The following is a 17,749-nucleotide window of genomic DNA, read 5'->3' as shown; positions in this document are numbered from 1 at the left end:
CAGTCTGCTGTGTCTCTGGGGAAATTAGCCCTGTAGCCTGTGCTCAGTAACTGCCTGTTGGGAGGGGTTCCCCAGCACAGCAGTGTTTCTCTGAGAGGTTCAGCCCAGTGAGGACGCTGGCATCCTTACCCCGTCCTCACAGCCTAGGGGGCCTCATTCCTGCCAACGTCAATGGAAAGGAAACTGAGTAGAGATGGATAAGGAACCCGCTAGTCTCAGGTTCTGACTGAGCTCGGCTTGGCTGCTCTCAGACTGGGGACCTTCAGCCAGTTCCTTACACGCCTTCCATTTCCTCTGAAATCACTCTACATGTTCTTTAAGATTTAGATGATAGTATTTTTATCTTACCTAAATAACATCTGGTTTACCCACTTTACAATCAAACAACTCTGGTTTTGGGGGGTTTTTTTGTTATTGTTGTTTTTGTTTTTGGAATGGCACATTGAATCCTTCGTTTTCTATTCTATGAGAGAATATTATAGTAATTGCTAAGAGATATCGTTTAACTTATCACATCCCAACAGTTGTTAAATCGTTTCCCATGGTTTTCCTGCAATGTTCCTGAAACAACCAATTATTCTTGGCTTTCTCCTTCACTACACTTCTTTGTGCCATATAAACCACATGTGATGGTTTAGGTTGGGGGCAGAATTCCTAGACACATCATCAAATGTCTTCATGGGCCAAGATCTCTCTGGTGATGAGTACAAGTTCAGTAACATGGAGCTCTTTCCCTCTGGCTCTGAGATCAAGAAAGAGTCTGTCACAGCTCAGCGAGTCTCTATTTTTTTCAAGACTTTATATCAATCCAAGCAATTCATGCCACTTCACAATAAATTGACTTTCAGGCTTAGGGGCACCTTTGTCATTGTACCTAATAGCCTGGTGTTCACAAAGAGTAAATCTTCATGGCCTTGGTTGTGTCCCTGGATCCCTCTGTGCTTCCACGTCCCCATGTGTAAAGAGAAGAATCCACAGAAGATAGTATTAAAGATATCTTTTATCAAAGCATTTAAGAAATTTACATTTGTAAGATTTTATAGAGGAAACTGAACTAATGAGTAAAACTGGTAGAATAACAATCTGAATTTCAGAACACAAAAATATGTTACTTGTGGTATAGCACATGCTTTGAAAGAAGTGACTGCACCAATCGCTTTAATAAACAGAAGAAATACATTGATAACCAGTAGATTCCACCTACCAAAAAAAGTATATTGACATTCATTTAAGAAATTATAGATTACATATGCCCCTTGCAAATATGTTTGTATTGACTTGAGTAGCTGACAAACATTACTTTCAGAAAACTAAACACATGTAAATTAAAATCAAAATTATAACAAACTCCATAAAAATGCTCATTAATGTAGATTTACTACATATAAAAACTGGAGCCTGAGCCTCTTGCTATGAGAAAGCCTACTGCCCGTAATGTTCTCCTCTTTGATCTGGGTGCTAGTTACATGTGTGAGTTCACTTGAGGATAATTTAATGAGCTGTGTAATTATGACTTGTGTGTTTTTCTTTATATGTTATACTTCAATAAAAAGAGGGAAAAAATTATCGAGTACTTCCTGGGTAAATATTAAATATAATGTGTGACAGTTGCTTAATCAAAAACGGCACAAATTAACAACAGTGAAAAAGAAGCTTCACAGTGTTTGCAATCAAAGTCTAGGAAACATACAAACATAATGAATGCCAGACGTATCTCTGTGTGGGTAGCGGAAAACCATATGTTCTGAAGGAACCCAGAGCCAGAAAGCTCAGCTCCCAAAAGAGCCCATCTTGGATTTGCAAATCCACCCAGGCCTGAAAAGACAAAGTGCTAAACCCTATACTCAAAATCCGAATGGACTCTCAGTGTTGAGGAATAAGAAAATGATACAACACATTAGGTCACATCCCTTTTTGGACTGGGTTTCTTGAAAGTTGAAATAAATATTAATTTAGGGGCATTCCTTTGAAAAGGCTTTTATAAGATGAAGACCTATCTCCAAAACTCCATATTTCTAAAAGGACATTCTGCTCAAATGAGGTCTTCAGTTCAAAATGAGTTCAAAAATCAATATTTTGGGAAGCCACAACAGTGCTAACTGTGACAAAGAATCTTCATTCTGCAAATTGAAATATAGTATCAGTCCTCATCCAAAACAATGGGCTCTTATTAGTCTTACTTAGTGGCTTTTCCCACTGCTCCTCCCCAGCATGGTACAATACTAAGGGCATGTGAGCATTCTGCATAGCACAATCCAGAATGAGGATCAGAGAGATTATCTATGAACAACTATTAGCGATTTTCCTGATGACAGCAGTTATGCTAGCTAGTGTCTTCTGTTTGCCCAGCTATCATTCACCTTGTCTTAGAAGTGGGTTAGGGCAGTCAGAACATGGGATCCTGGATCAGAAAAACAGGGTTTGACTCCTTACTCAGCTACTATCAGTCATGAAACACTGAACAAGTCACTTCACCCTTTGAGTCACAGAATAAGCATCATTATTTCTAAAATAGAGATAATGAAACAGTTTTTACTTAGTTCCCAGGGGTTTTGTGGAAATGAAAAGAGATATATGAACCTCCAGGATTGCAGAGTGGTCTGCTAATACATCTGCTTGCCAGAGAGGAGCAGTTTGGGCAGGAAGGGATTATATATGAGATATTGCTAAAGCATTTATTAATGGCCAGGGCATAAGATCATTATTCGAGTCATGGGCTTAAATCACTTCGGTCTGAAAGGTAAATGGATTTGGAATATAGACTAATCTGCCGAAAGCCCCTGTCCAGACACTCAGAAAACATTCTGGCTTCACATGGAATGCCTGAGACAACAGCAGCACCAGGGGGTGACATTGGTAAGATTCCTGAAAGCTGTTCCTGACCTCTGAGACTTGTTGGAGAATGTCATCCCCCACACTTCAGTTTGGAACGTTCTGCAGAGGAAGGAGGCTGGCAAGCTACTCTGCAATGTCTATTTCTCCAGGTGCAATTCCACCTGGCAAAAACGTACCTACCGCTGAAAGGGATGAGAAGAGTTCACTCTGCCCTGCACCTTTTTAGGCACCTCACTTAGGCTCAGAGATTGGGACGAGAGCCGCAAAGGCCAAGATCTTTAGGAATTCTGCCACCAAAACTCCAGCTTACAGTATTCATAAGAACAAATACAAGGAGGTCTTCAGCCAGGCATCCTATGACTACAGAGGTCCCAGGGGAGGTCATCACAAGTTCTGAGAACATATGACTAAATGTCTATGACAATGCTGTCTAAGAGAGCTTTCTGCAATGATGATCTTCCATCAGCAGTATCCAACAGGATAGTCACTAGCTGTACTTGGCAATGGAGCACTTGAAACACTGAGAAGCTGAGTTTTTAATTTTAATTAACTCTCATTCAAATTTTAAATAGTCACCTGAGTCTAGTGGCTACCATATTGAACAATGTAGGTACAAACTCTGGAGTCAGGCAGTTCTGTGTTCAAATCCTGATACAGCCACTTACTTGCGGGATGATCTTAAGGACTTAATCTCTCTAAACCTTAATTTTCCCATTGGAAAAAAAATGGAACCAATATTGGTACTTACTCTGAAGGGTTGCTGTGAGACTTAAGGTTGAAGAGATCACTAATGCTGCAAACCTTTTACCTGTAAAAAAGATGTAGGTGGAGCCCATTCTGGTCTCATCCTTCCTGCATATGTAGCCATTGCAGAGCTGCCCCCAGCAGCTGAACTCTCCAGTGTCAGCCGCAGTGGAGTTGACTAGGGTCAGTTGGCCATAGCGCTCATTCTGCTTCACACTGTCAACAGAAGCAAAGCCAGGTCACACTCCTGGGCCGGGGCCTCGCTGCCATCACTCTCTGCCCTATTGTTTTCAGATATAAATGCCCCAGTGGGTTGAGGCAGAGTGCCCTCTCTCACATGGCACAAACTAATAAAAGTGTGTGTGTGGAAAAAAGTGGGGAATGGGAGAAGCAGAGAGAAGAAGCCTTTCCTAGAAGAAAATTTAAGAACGACAATTACATTTTCTAAAGAGAGGAAATTCTCTTCAACCTTGGAACTGGGGTTTCCTTAAGTAAAATTGCTGGCACATTGCCGTGCAGCCACAGAAACTCAGATCAAAAGCCTTGAGGAGGCGTTTTGCTTTCAGCTGTTGTTTCTAATGGGTTCATTGGAACAACACTTAATAAGAATGAAATAACCCAGCATTATCCAGTGTACAAAATCTTTCATTAATAAAGATAAATCTCCAAATATAAGCTTAGAATAACGTACATTATTATATTAAAAATAAAACCTTAGCCTAATACTCTCAAGATTATGCTAAGTAAAGTCAGTCAGGTGGAAAAAGTCAAAATCCATGATTTCACTCATATGTGGAATATAAAACAAAAACTAATGAACTAATGAAACAAATGAAAATAAACTCATAGAGACAGACAACAGAATGGTGGTTATCAGAGGGAAGAGGTGGGTGGAGAGAGGGAAAAGTGGGTAAAGGGGATCAAATATGTGGTAACTGAAGAAATTAGGTGGCGAGCATCTAATTTATACATCTCAAAATTATATAATGTTAATATAATGTCACCCCAAGAAATTAATTAAAAAACTAAAAATACAGGTTACACACACACACACACACACACACACACACACAAATAAAAACTTCCCTTTAGACCTCCAATCAAAATGATAGAATAGATAAATGCTGTGCTCTCCACCTCCCACAACCACATCAAAATTACAACTACATTATAAAACAACAGTCAATGAGAACCACCAGCAGTCTAGCTGAACAGAAGTCCTATAAGTAAGGCTAAAAGCAGCAGCCATGATGAGACTGATAGGAGGTGTGGAGACTTGGAAAAGGCAGGTCTCATACCCATAGTGTGGTGATTAAGAATCAGGAGGGATATCTTGGCAGTGGAGGGCCCCTCTGATGAGCAAAGGGTCCCAATCCCACACTAGGCTCCTCAGCCCAGGCATCAGTGCCAAGAAGAGTCCCCATAGTATTTGGCTGTGAAAAACAGTAGGGATTACATCTGAGTGAGGTAGATGGCTACTGGAGTCCCAGGTAGTCCTCTGCAGGCGCAGAGTCAGACTCATTCACTCCAAGACTCGCTTGCTCTGGGCAGGGGCAGCAGCTCAAAAAACACCAGGGACAAATGGGGAGGAGCTGAAATGACTAATTTCAGGGCAAGGGCTGAAGGAGCAGGGGGCAGGGCAGTTCTTTCCAGGGATGGAAGTTCTGGAAGGCACCATTGCACCCTTGTTAAGGCTTTCCTTGACCCAGCCAGCAGGTAGACACCAAATCTGAGTTCTCCATCACCCTGGCTAACACAATTAGTTCTGCCCTGGAGATTCCCTGATACCCCACCCAACTAGTGCTTCTGGCTTGAGCTACTTCCAGTGCCTTTTCACACAAGTGGCCTTTCTTGGCTCATGCGGCAGACTTTCCTAAAATTATCAAACTTCCACAAACCCAAACAAGCCACAGCTAGCCTCCACATGCCCTATACCTCTTGCTAAGCAAGCCCAAACCTGCCACAAGTGGTAACTGGTTTCAACTTGCATTGCAAATCCCATTGGGTGGTCCAAAGCTTGTTATAAGTTGAAGTCAGTGTTGTCTTGGAATGTAACTACAACTAAGTGGCCACAAGCCCAGCACAAATGGCAGCTGGCCTCAGCTCACACAATGCTGCCTACCAAAAGGTTCCAAGCCCGGCACTAGTGGCAGCCAGCCTCAGTTCACCCTCAGCATAGCCTCTTCCAAGCACCTCTGAGCCCAACATAAGTGGCAAACAACTGCAGATCACTTTATAGCTCCCACCAGTGGCCCCAAGCTGATCACTAATGGCAGATGACCTTGGCCTGCACTGAAGCCCTTCCTAAGTGGCCAGCATCAGACCCCACCAAAGCACTACTCAACCACTTCCAGAAATGCCAGAGAGTGGATTTGGCTGACACCAGAGCCCTGCTAAAGTGACTCCCACTCTATGGGGTCCATCACCCACAGGATAGTGTCTTTACTGTAGCCATGGCAGACTGAGGGTCAATCCAACCTATTGATATTTCAACAGCAATCAAGGTTCAACTACAACAGGAGAGCACTCATAACCCACACAAGGGACACCTGTGAAGCACCCAGCTCAGGTGAACAGGGAGACTGTGCTACTGGGCTCCACAGGACACCTACTACATAAAGCCACTCTGTCAAGACTGGGATCTAGCAGATCTACCTAATACATAGTAACAAACACAGGGAGGCAGCCAAAATGAGGAGACAAAAAAACATGTCCTAAATGAAAGAACAGGGCAAAATTCCAGAAAAAGAACTAAATCAAATGGAGACGAGCAATCTATCAGATATGGAGTTCAAAACACTAGTTATAAGAAAGCTCGATGAACTTAAGATTTTGTGAGAACTTCAGCAAAGATAGACACCACAAGAGAGAGCCAGTCAGAAATGAATAATACAATGACTGTAATGAGGAATACATTAGAGGGAATTGATAGCAGATTAGAAGCAGAAGATTGAATCAGCGGTCTGGAAGACAAGGCAGCAGAAAACACCCAATTATAAGAGAAAAAAGAAAAAAAAAAGGAATCTAAAAAAATGTAATGACTAAAAACTTTCCTAACCTGGCAAGGGAAATAGGCATATAAGTCCAGAAAGCACAGAGAGTCCCAAGCAAGATGAGCCCAAAGAGGCTCAAACCAAGACACAACATAATAAATATGATAAAGGTTAAAGACAAAGAGAGAATCTTAAAAGCTGAAAGAGAAAGCAATTATTTACCCCCAAGGGAGTTTTCATAAGGCTATCGGCTGCTTTTTTCCTTTTATCGGCTGATTTTTTAACAGAAATTCTGCAGGCCAGAAGAGAGTGGCACAAAATATTCAAAGAGATAAAAAGCAAAGACCTACAACCAAGATTGCTCTACCCAACAAGGCTATCATTTAGAATTGAAGGAGTGATAAAGAGCTTTCCAGACATGAAAAAACTAAAGGAGTACATCATCACTGAACTAGTATTACAAGAAATATTAAAGGAGGTTCTCTAAGTAGAAAAGATCAAAAATATGAATAAGAAAATAAGGAAAAGAAAAAAAAAATCTCATTGACAAAGACAAACACTTAGTAAAAGCAGTGGATCAACTAAAGGTAGTACAAAGGTTAAAAGGCAAAAGTAGGAAAGCTGTATATAATTACAACAACAATTTAAGGGATACACACACACACACACACATGCAAAAGAAGTAAAAAATAATGATAAAAACATAAACTTGGAATGGAGTATAAATTGTACTGATTTTAGAATGTTTAAAAGTGACCATCAACTTAAAATAGACTACTCTAAACAGAGGTTGGTAAAGATACTAAACACTTGGTAACCACAAATCGAAAATCTATAAGAAATATCAAAGGAACAAAGAGAACAAAATAAAAACACAATGTTATAGAAAGTCATCAACAAATAAGAGAGCAAGAAAATAAGAAAGGAATGAAGATCTCAAAACAATCAGACGCAATAAAATGTCAATAACGACATATCTATCAAAAATTATTTTAAATATAAATGGACTAAATGCTCCGATTGAAAGGTTAAATGGATTTAAAAAACAACAACAAGACCTGTGCACATGCCACCTACAAAAAACCCACTTTAGGTCGAAAAACACACACTTTCAGTAAAAAGATGGAAAAGATATTTTATGCAAATAGAAACAAAAAAAGTTGAGGTAGTACTTATATCAGTCAAAATAACTTTAAAACAAGAGCTGTAACAAGAAACAAAAAAAAGGTATTTTGTAATGATAAAAGATTCAACCCAACAAGAGGATGTAACTTTTATAAACATCTATGCAGGAACACCTAAATATATAACGCAAATATTGACAGACATAAGGGAGAGACCAATAGTAATACGGTATTAGGAAGGGACTTTAAACTCCATTGACTTCAATGGATAGATCAGCCAGACAGAAAATCAAAAAGGAAAACAGTGGCCTTAAGGGACACATTAGACCAGATGGACATAACTGATATTTTTAGGACATTTTACCCAAAAGCAGAGGAATATACATTCTTTCCAAGTGCATATGGAATATTTCCGTTACGGACCACATATATGTTAGGCCACAAAATAAGTCTCAATAAATTTAAGAAGGTCGAAGTTATATCAAGCATCTTCTTTATCACAATGGTACAAAACTAGAAATCAATTACAAGAAAACTGAGAAACACGAAGACATGGAAACTAAATAGCAAGCTAATAAAATGAATGGGTTAACAACAAGATCAGGGAGAAATCAAAAGATACCTTGAGACAAATGAAAATGAAAACAGAATAACCCTAAATGTATAGGACACAGACAAAGCAGTTATAAGAGGGATATTTATACCAATACAGGCCTACTTCAAGAAACAAGAAAATTCTCAAACAATTTAAACTTAAACTTAAAGGAACCAGAAAAAGAAGAAAAAGCAAAGCCCAAATTGAGTAGAAGATAATAATAAAGATCAGAGTGGAAATAAACAAAAACAGTCTAAAAAAAAAAATAGAAAAGATCAATGAAACCAAGAGCAGTTTCTATGAAAAGATAAAATTGATAAAACTTTAGCCAGACTCATCATGAAAAAAGAGGGCCCAAAAAGAGGAGACATGACAACTGACATCACAGAAATACAACGAATTGTAAAGACATACTATGAACATGTATATGCCAACAAATTGGACAACCTGGAAGAAATGAATAAATTCCTAAAAACATATAACTTTCCAGGGCTGAATCAGGAAGAAATAGAAAATTTGAACAGACTGATAACTACTAATGAAATTGAACTGGTAATCAAAAAACTCCCAAATGAAAGTCCCGAACCAGATGTCCTCACAGGTGAATTTTACCAAACATTCAAAGAATTAATACCTACCCTTCTCAAACTATTATGAGGCCAACATTACCCTGATACCAAAACCAGACAAAGACAATACAAAAAAAATTATAGGCCAATTTGCCTGATGAATATAGATGCAAAAATCATCAATGAAATATTAGCAAACCACATTCGGCAATACATTAAAAAGATTATATGCCGTGATTAGGTGGGATTTATTCCCAGAATGCAAAGCTTGTTCAATAGCCATGAATCAGTTAACATGATGCACAACATAAACGAAATGAAGGATTAAAATCATATGGTCATATCAATAGATGTAGAAAAAAGCACTCGACAAAATTCAATATTCATTTATGATAAAAACTCTCAACATAGTGGGGATACAGGGAAAATACCTCAACATAATAAATGCCATAAATGATAAGCCCACAGCTAACATCCTACTCAATGGTGAAAACCTGAAAATTTTTTCTTTAAGGTTATAAACAAGACACCATTTTTATTTAGCATAGTATTGGAAGTCCTAGCCACAAAAATCAGATAAGACAAAAAAAACTTGTTTAAATCTAAATTGGAAAGGAAGAAGTAAAACTATCATTATTTGAAGATGACATGATTCTACACAGAGAACCCTAAAGATGTCACCAAAAAAAAAAAAAAAACTATTAGAATAAATGATTTCAGTAAAGCAGCAGGATACAAAATTGATATTTAGAAATTCGTTGCATTTTTATTCACGGATAATGAACATCAGAAAGAGAAATTAAGAAAACAATCTAATTTTCAATTGCATCAAAAAGAATAAAATACATAGGAATAAATATAATCAAGGAGATAAAAGATCCGTACTCAGAAAACTGTAAGACATTGAAAAAAGAAACTGAGAAAGATACAAATAATGAAAGGCAATACTGTGCTCTTGGATAGCAAGGATTAATATCATTGAAATGTTTATACCACCCAAGCCATCTGCAGATTCAATGCAATCCCTATCAAAATACCAATAGTATTTTTCACTGAACTAGAAAAAAATAATCCTAAAATTTATATGGAACTACAAAAAAACACAAGTAGACAAAGCAATTTTGAGAAAGAACAAAGTTGGAGGTATCCCACTACCTGATATCAAACTGCACTACACAGTGATGGTAATCAAAACATCATAGTATTGGCATAAAAAGACACAGATCAATGGAACAGAATAGAGAGCCCCAAAATAAACCCATGACTGTGTGGTCAATTAATTTATGACAAAGAAAGCAAGAATATACAATGGGGTAAAGACAGTCTCTTCAAAAAATGGTGTTGGGAAAACTGGACAGATATATGGAAAAAAAAAAAAAGAAAGAAACTGGATCACTTTCTTATACCATATATACAAATAAACTCAAAATATATTAAAAACTTAAATGTAAAACCCTAAACCATAAAATTCTTAGAAGAAAATATAAACAGTAAACTCTTTGACGTCGCCCTCTGTAATATTTTTTTGGATACATGTCCTTGGGAAACAAAAGAGAAAATAAACAAATAGAACTACATCAAACTAAAAAGATTTTGCACAGCAAAGGAAACCATCAACAAAACAAAAAGACTATGAACTGAATGGGAGAAGATATTTGCCAATGACACATCCACCGAAGGGTTAATATTCAAAATATATAAGGAACTTAAACACCAAAGAAACAAACAATCTGATTAAAAAATGGGCAGAGGACCTGAAAAGACATTTCTCCAAAGAGGACATACAGATGGCTAGTAGACACATGAAAAGATGCTCAACATCAAAAATCATCAGGGAAATGCAAATTAAAACCACAATGAACTATCACCTCACACCTGTCAGAATGGCTATCACCAATAAATCAACAAACAAGTGCTAGTGAGGATGTGGGAAAAAGGAATATTGTGCACTGTTGGTGGGATTACAAGTTGGTGTGGACACTGTGGGAAAAAAATATGAAGATTCCTCAAAAAAATTAAAAAATAGAATTACCCTATGACCCGAGAATCCCAGTTCTGGGTACTTATCCAAAGAAATCTAAAATACTAATTCAAATATATATATGCACCTCTACGTTTGTTGCAGCATTATTTACAATAGCCAACATACGGAAGCAACCTAAGTGTCCATCAATAAATGAATGGATAAAGAAGAGGCGGTGCATATACAAAATGGAATATTACTCAGCTATAAAGAAGAACGAAATTCTGCCATTGTGACGACATGGATGGACCTAAATGGTATTATGCTAAATGGAATAAGTCCAACAGAGAAAGACAAATATCATATAATTTCACTTATATGTAGAATAATAAAATAAATGAATAAAAAAACAGAACTCACAGATACAGAGAACATTTTGATGGTTGCTAGATGAGAGGGGTGTTGGGAGGGGAGATGAAAAAGGGAACGAGATTAACATGTAGAAATTGCCAGTTATAAAAACAGTCACAGGGGTATAAAGTATAGCATAGGAAATATAGTAAATAATATTTTAATAAATATTATGGTGTCAAGTGGGTACTAGACTTATTAGGAGTGATTGCTTCATAAGTTATATACATGTCTAATCACTGTCTTGTACACCTAAAACTAATATGTCAACTAATTTTTAAAATTTTTTAAAGAAAATTTAGGTAAAATTGTGAATAAACTATGAATTTGACTTAATATATCAATATCGGTTTATTAACAGTGTCATATGTACTATACTGATGTAAGATGTGAATAATGAGAGAACTGGACATACGGTATCAGGAATTCTCTGTACTATACCTGTGCAATAACTCTGTAAATCAGAATTTTCTAAAATTAAAAGCTTATAAAAAATGAGAAAAAAACCCATCTTCTCTTTTGGGAAAAACGCATTGGTTGCTAAGATGCTGAGACCCAATTTTGCAGCCCATCTCTGGTAAAGTATTTTGAGCCTTTGGGCCTTCACATTTCTCTTCTGCCTCATCCTATTATTTCTACTTTTCTCATTTTTTCATTTTGAAATGAGAGACATATTTATTATTAGTAAACACTAATATTAGCTGATTGTCATGGTAATTAATTGTATTATGTTGTGTCAGGAATCCAGACGTATCGTTTCTGAGACAGATACTCTCCCCTGGCTCAACATGTGCAATGCCAAAATAGAGAGTTTTAATCTGAGGGTGCATCTCAAATATCCATAAACATTACCCCTCAGAAATCCACACACTTTTCAGATATAGTGGAGTGTCTCCACTTGTGTGTTGCAGCAACATCAATCTGGTCACCACTTTAAATTTAACACGCAGCAAAAATCGTTGGTTGATTTTAAACACAGCCTGTTCTGGTTCACTGCTGAGTAAGCTGCTTTGCCCACCGGCTCCGCAAAGAGCTGCTTCTTTCCTCCCACTCGGTCAACTGCCTTCTCTCAGCTGAACGGAAATCTCTCCTCCTTCGGGAAGCTTCTAATTAGAATCAGCTCTCCGGAATCTCCCTGCCTCCCCCTAGTGACGTGGTCGCCTCCCTTGTTCTTTACCTCTCGGGGACCCTTGGCTTCCTGTTATTATGATGGATGGTAAAAACTTTGAGGACAGGGACTGTGCCATATTTTTTTATATTCCCTAAGAAATAAATCAGTGTAGAGTACACAGTAAAAAGTCCCTAGAAACAAGTGGAGAAAAACTGAATTGAATCAAGGGTTGGAACTGGAAAGAACCTCGAAAAACAGACATCCGGCTCCCGGTATTGCTGGTGAGAAACTGAGTCTCAGTAGAAGTTACTTCCCTGAGACCCACAGCTGGTGAACACTGAGTCAGTTACTCAAGTCAGTCAAGATTGTGCCGAATACTCGCTCATTAGATAAGAAAATAATAAAGCACTTCATGCCATGCTTGGTTCATCGTATTATCCTAATTATACCTTAATTACATATAATTGCAGCATAGTAGTTATTATGAGTACTACTACAACAATGACAAATAATACACACCCAATTTTGGGAATAGTTAGCACCACAGTAAAAATCCCTTGACCTCAATGATATTACAATTCAGTTAGCAATTAAAACTAATATACATGAAAAAAATCAGAATAACGAAAGGAGTGCCCACAAGGAGAACAACAGCAATTATGACAACAGATCCGTCACTGTGGGTTGAAGCGGTTGAGCTTTGAGGAGGAGGTGGCGAGACAAGCTGGACTTCAACAGTGGGGGTGGATGGGAGCAGACAGCAAAGGGGCTGAGAGACAGTGGGCTCCCCTGTGCAGGAAGCTCCATCGCCACGAGTGCTGGGAGGGGCCTGGTCTGCTCTGTTCACCACTGTGGCCCCAGTGCATGGTGTGTAAAAGGCATTCAGGAATGATTCAGGGATGTAATCCACTAATTACAGAAGGAGACAGAGGGAGTTGGGAGTCATGGGACATGAGATTGAGAACAGTAAGAGGGGTATGTGGTCCACTCACCAGGAAGCAGGGACCACCCTCGGTTTGGGAGGTGGGAAGTCACGGGCCCACCTTAGCCAGGGCAAGAGTGAAGAGTACAGGAGTGGGGAGACGGGAGGAAGTGGGAGAGGCTGAGAGGCTGTTACTACGATGCACAGCGAGTGCGGGGCCGGCTCGGTGCTGGCACGGAATGCAGGCAAATGCAAGGCGTGTTGTCTTGGGGAAAATTTATGACAGACCGGGTATAAGAGGCGGAAGAAAGAGAGACGATTCAGTTTATATTTCTGTAGAAAAGAATGATGTTTTAACTGACTAAAATGAAATCGTAGAGAAGAGAAAGGAGAATGAAGTAGACAAAAGAATAGGTTCGGTATTGGAGATTTTAATTTGTGACCAAATGTGGATCATTTACATGTGGATGCCCTATGGGCAGTTGGGAATAGAGGCCTGGCACAGAGAAGATTAAACAGTAGATTTGTAAGGCATTTACATACTAAATGAATGAATGGAGTCCAGAAAAAGCAATGAGAGGAGATGCAAGAAGGTTGAGAACAAAATCTAGAGCCAAACTAGGGGGCCAGAAGGAAAATAAGAGGTAAATAGAAGAGAGAGGAAGAATCAGGAAAGGGAATCATCAAGGCGATTCAAGAAATTGATGCCTGAAATCATCTGATAACTTTAAGAGGGATTCGTGATCGATCTCTCTCTCCTCTCCTTCCATCCCTCCGTCCCTCTGTTCCTCCCTCTCTCTCTTCATTTGGTAGAATGAAAATGTCTGCCAACCTCCAAAAGAGCAACTTCACTTGTGAGGATGGAGCTGGATTTTAGCAGATAAAAAATGGAAAGGTAGAGAGAAAATGGAAGTGAAGTTCTTCCCAGTTGAACCGTATGTCTTGGCCACATTCCCTGCAGAGCTCAAAACTGGGGTACAAAATCAGCAGGTAATCAATGAAGTTATTGAGCACTTTCTCTGGGCCCAGTTTTTGCTAGTACTGTAATAATAGAAAGTATAAGATGCCATTTCTACCAGGAAAGGAATTGAACACATAAAAATTTAGCACTTGGGAACAACCTTACCTCCACCATGAAATCTGCATGCTGTATCTTTAGCAGGATTGGGGGTGGAAGGAAGGAAATGCACTGGAAAACATTTCTGGATTTTTCCACCCCCTCTCATATGCAAACAATATAAAACAGGAAACAAATTATTTAGCAGGATTACAGTTTAAATGCCTAGATTTAACTGTCCATTTCTACCAATGGTCTCACACAGTCCGGCAGGCTACCCGAGGGGCTAGACCATGACCTAAGGCCTCTGAGCAAAGAGTCTGCACCATGAAATGAAGACAAGAATTCACTGAACCCTGCAGAGTGCTAGACAGAGATGCTTCATCCGAAGACCTACCCCTTCTCTTAGAGCCCCTTAACAGGTCTCCGGGGCTGGAAGAAGTAGGGGATGTGAAGTCTGGGTGAAACAAAAGGAGGTGCTGCAATGAAATGCCCCCCCAATATAATTAAGATAAGCAGAATCTGCATTAATTGGAAGTAGCTCTGAACATCCCTGTAGATCAGCTCACCTAAGACCTTTTTCTTCTAACTAGCATTTTCACACCTGATCCACAGTAAGCTCAGTGATGGACAAGCGAGGTTTCAAATAGCATTTGTTCAACATTTAGGACCACGTGTTTGTGTGGGCATGTGTGTCTCTTCCAATGAACTCCCATGGCCTTGACAAACACAGAGTCCAATCCACTCCCATCGGCAGAGGCCCAAAGCTTCCTGCATGTAGCCCAGCATACTCCTTTTTGAAGGGGGCCTATCTCATGGGATGGCATAAAGGAGGGGCTGACAGTTCCCAAAGTTAGGGACCACTGTGCATCTTACCTGGGGCAATGACTAGGTAATGATGATGGGGTCCATGCTCCTATTCTTCCCCCAGACCCTACAAGCCAGGGGCAGGAAGCGAGCCCTGGGTTAGAAGATAGTCATTAACTACATTAATACTGAGTGAGTGCAAATTAAGTGGGAGGTTCTAGAACAGAGAGGGAGGGACACGCTGTCTAAAGAGGTCAAGTGTTCCCTCCTCTCAGGTTCCCTTAAACATAGTGCCATGGGGATTCTGAGGAGGGTAATCAGGAAAAGCTTCTGGACTGAGACAGTCTTGGAAGAAGGGAAAGATTTTAACATGCGCAAAACAGGGGCATGCATTCCAAGGCAAGATCACTTGAAAGGAGACAAAAGACAGGTTTTGTGCATAACAGAGTTTGGAACACAGCTGGGCAAAGAACTGTGTTGAAAGGCAGTGGTCAAGTGAGGCATAAGATCTTGGACTTTGGAGCCACATTGACGGAGTCCAAATCCCAGCTCCACCATGACTGTCAGACCCCTTAAGTAGGGCCCACAGCTTCCACAGTCTGGCTACACCTCCCTCTTCAATTTGTAGTTAACATAGCAGTAACGGCTAACACAGAGTGCTGGGCATTGCACTAAACTCTTCAAATAAGTTCATGACTTAGAACTGTGCCTGACACAGAGTACATGCTTGATATATTTTAGATTGTTCTGATGCTGGTCTTCTTTTATTCTCAAAACATTGGGGTAGAGGTACTTTTTCCGCCTTTTACCACTGAGGACACTGTGACCCAAAGAAGAACCTAGTCCAAAGTCTCCCCACTATAAGTAGTAGAGCTTCTAATCTAGTGTCACACAGACTCAGGTTATGAATGTAAATAAAAAGGGTGTGGATTTCCTTCCTATCGAAATGAAATGAACTGAAGGAATTTGGACTGAGAGCTGGTGCCTCCAGCTAGCTTGCAAATCCTGTTCAATGTAGTCAGCCCTGCCCCCTTTCCCCCGCAAATAACATGGAAGATCTGAGTATATTAGCTCAATATTATTGATGGTACCCCATTTTTTATTTAAATGGGACAACAAACCACTCGGTAAGTAACTGAAGGAAACAGGGCAAGAAAACAACCAGTTATTAAGCACTGTTTAACTGAAAGTACCCAAGTATGCATTTCTTTTTCTCAATCCCATGATACTGTGATGGTGAAACTAGTAATGATAACTATAACTTAAGTAGCACTTAAAATGTGTTAAGCATTGTTGTAAGCCCGTTATGTATTTTGACTGATTTCTTCCTCATCACAGCCCTGTCAGGTGGGTACTATTCTTATTCTCATGTGAGTAAACTGAGGTTAGGTAACTTTCCCAAGAAAGTGTTGGAGCCACAGGAGAAGCTGAATGGTCAGTTAAAATAAATTCCGAGGGTCTTGAAACTATATCATTCCAGATATCCTGGCCTGGGGACTCTGCGATGCCTCTGGTTGCATTAAACAGAAATGTAAGGAGCGAGGTAAAAAGATGTAATCAAATATCCTTATTCAATATTTATTTTACATTAATAAATTATTTAGCTTCTACCACATGCAAGGAACTGTGCCAAGCATCAAGGGAGATAAAGATTCATGCACTTTCTTGTCCATGTTTCAAAGATTTGTACAGGTCTATGTTTACACTAAGCCTCCTTTTAAAAATGTGTCAGAAAATAATTGCTCCACGACATGCTGGGAATAGAGCCATATCAGCAGAGTTTAAGTCTTGAGAAACAGACAGCTCTGTAAAACATATCAAAGCTCCACCATTTATAATTTCAAAAAAGATGAAAAGAAATATGTATGAGAAACTAGTAAAGAAACAAATACGCAAACTGAGAAACTTCTAAGTGAATACAGAATTAATATCAGGAATTAAGCTGAACTCTCTCTCTCCACGTTTGAGGACTATCCTGCTCAAAACCCTTATAATATATTTCTATTCCAACAATAGTTTATGTTAATGTATGTGAAATATGACTCAGGTCTTTTCTACTATAGTGGCTTATATCAGATTCTTCTTTTTATTTAAAAAGAAGTTGTAATAGGCATTGTAATGTTTTCACATATGCGATGTCCCTCCAGCTCTGCCAGCATCTCCCTCATTTTCCTAGGTCTTTCTTAAACACTGACCACATACTCTGACCACTGTACTGGACTGATCCCCTCCTCTTCTCATTCCACTTCTCCCAGCCTGTTAATGTCATTCCTTCTTGTTGCCTCCCTTGCCAACCCATCTGGCTTCTTTACAAAGGAAAAGTGACTCTTACTGCTTCAGAGATTTTCTAGGTTCTAAGACATCGAGATGCGGATATCCCTTTGATACCACAAGCCAAAACAGGCCTCATAAACCGGAGGCTAAACAAACAGTAAAGGCTTCCTAGAATAACAGCTTTAAGATGTGCACGTCTGTCGCCCAACAATTCCACTTGTGGGAATAAATCATTGCTACCTAGGTGTTTACTGTAGCAATGACCATGAGAGTAAAAAAAAAAAGGGTGGAGGGGGAGGAATGATCTAAGATCGCATCAATAGAAATTTAGTTAAACATACTAT

General features: G+C 39.3%; 1 protein-coding gene across 2 annotated transcripts in view; it reads right to left on the bottom strand.

Moving 5' to 3' along the window:
- Nucleotides 1–17,749, bottom strand: part of PDGFRL (platelet derived growth factor receptor like) — a 48,372-nt gene that overhangs the window by 6,556 nt on the left and 24,067 nt on the right. For both annotated transcript variants that reach the window (XM_016130039.2, XM_016130029.2), the window contains exon 3: nucleotides 3,644–3,795. In XM_016130039.2, the coding sequence (XP_015985525.2) occupies nucleotides 3,644–3,795 (152 nt within the window). The remainder of the gene's footprint in view (nucleotides 1–3,643; nucleotides 3,796–17,749) is intronic.

The sequence above is a fragment of the Rousettus aegyptiacus genome, unplaced genomic scaffold, assembly GCF_014176215.1.
Source record: "Rousettus aegyptiacus isolate mRouAeg1 unplaced genomic scaffold, mRouAeg1.p scaffold_m13_p_11, whole genome shotgun sequence".
Lineage (NCBI taxonomy): Eukaryota > Metazoa > Chordata > Mammalia > Chiroptera > Pteropodidae > Rousettus > Rousettus aegyptiacus.
The sequence above is the reverse complement of the archived record's forward strand: the minus strand, read 5'-3'. Positions and strand labels throughout refer to the sequence as shown.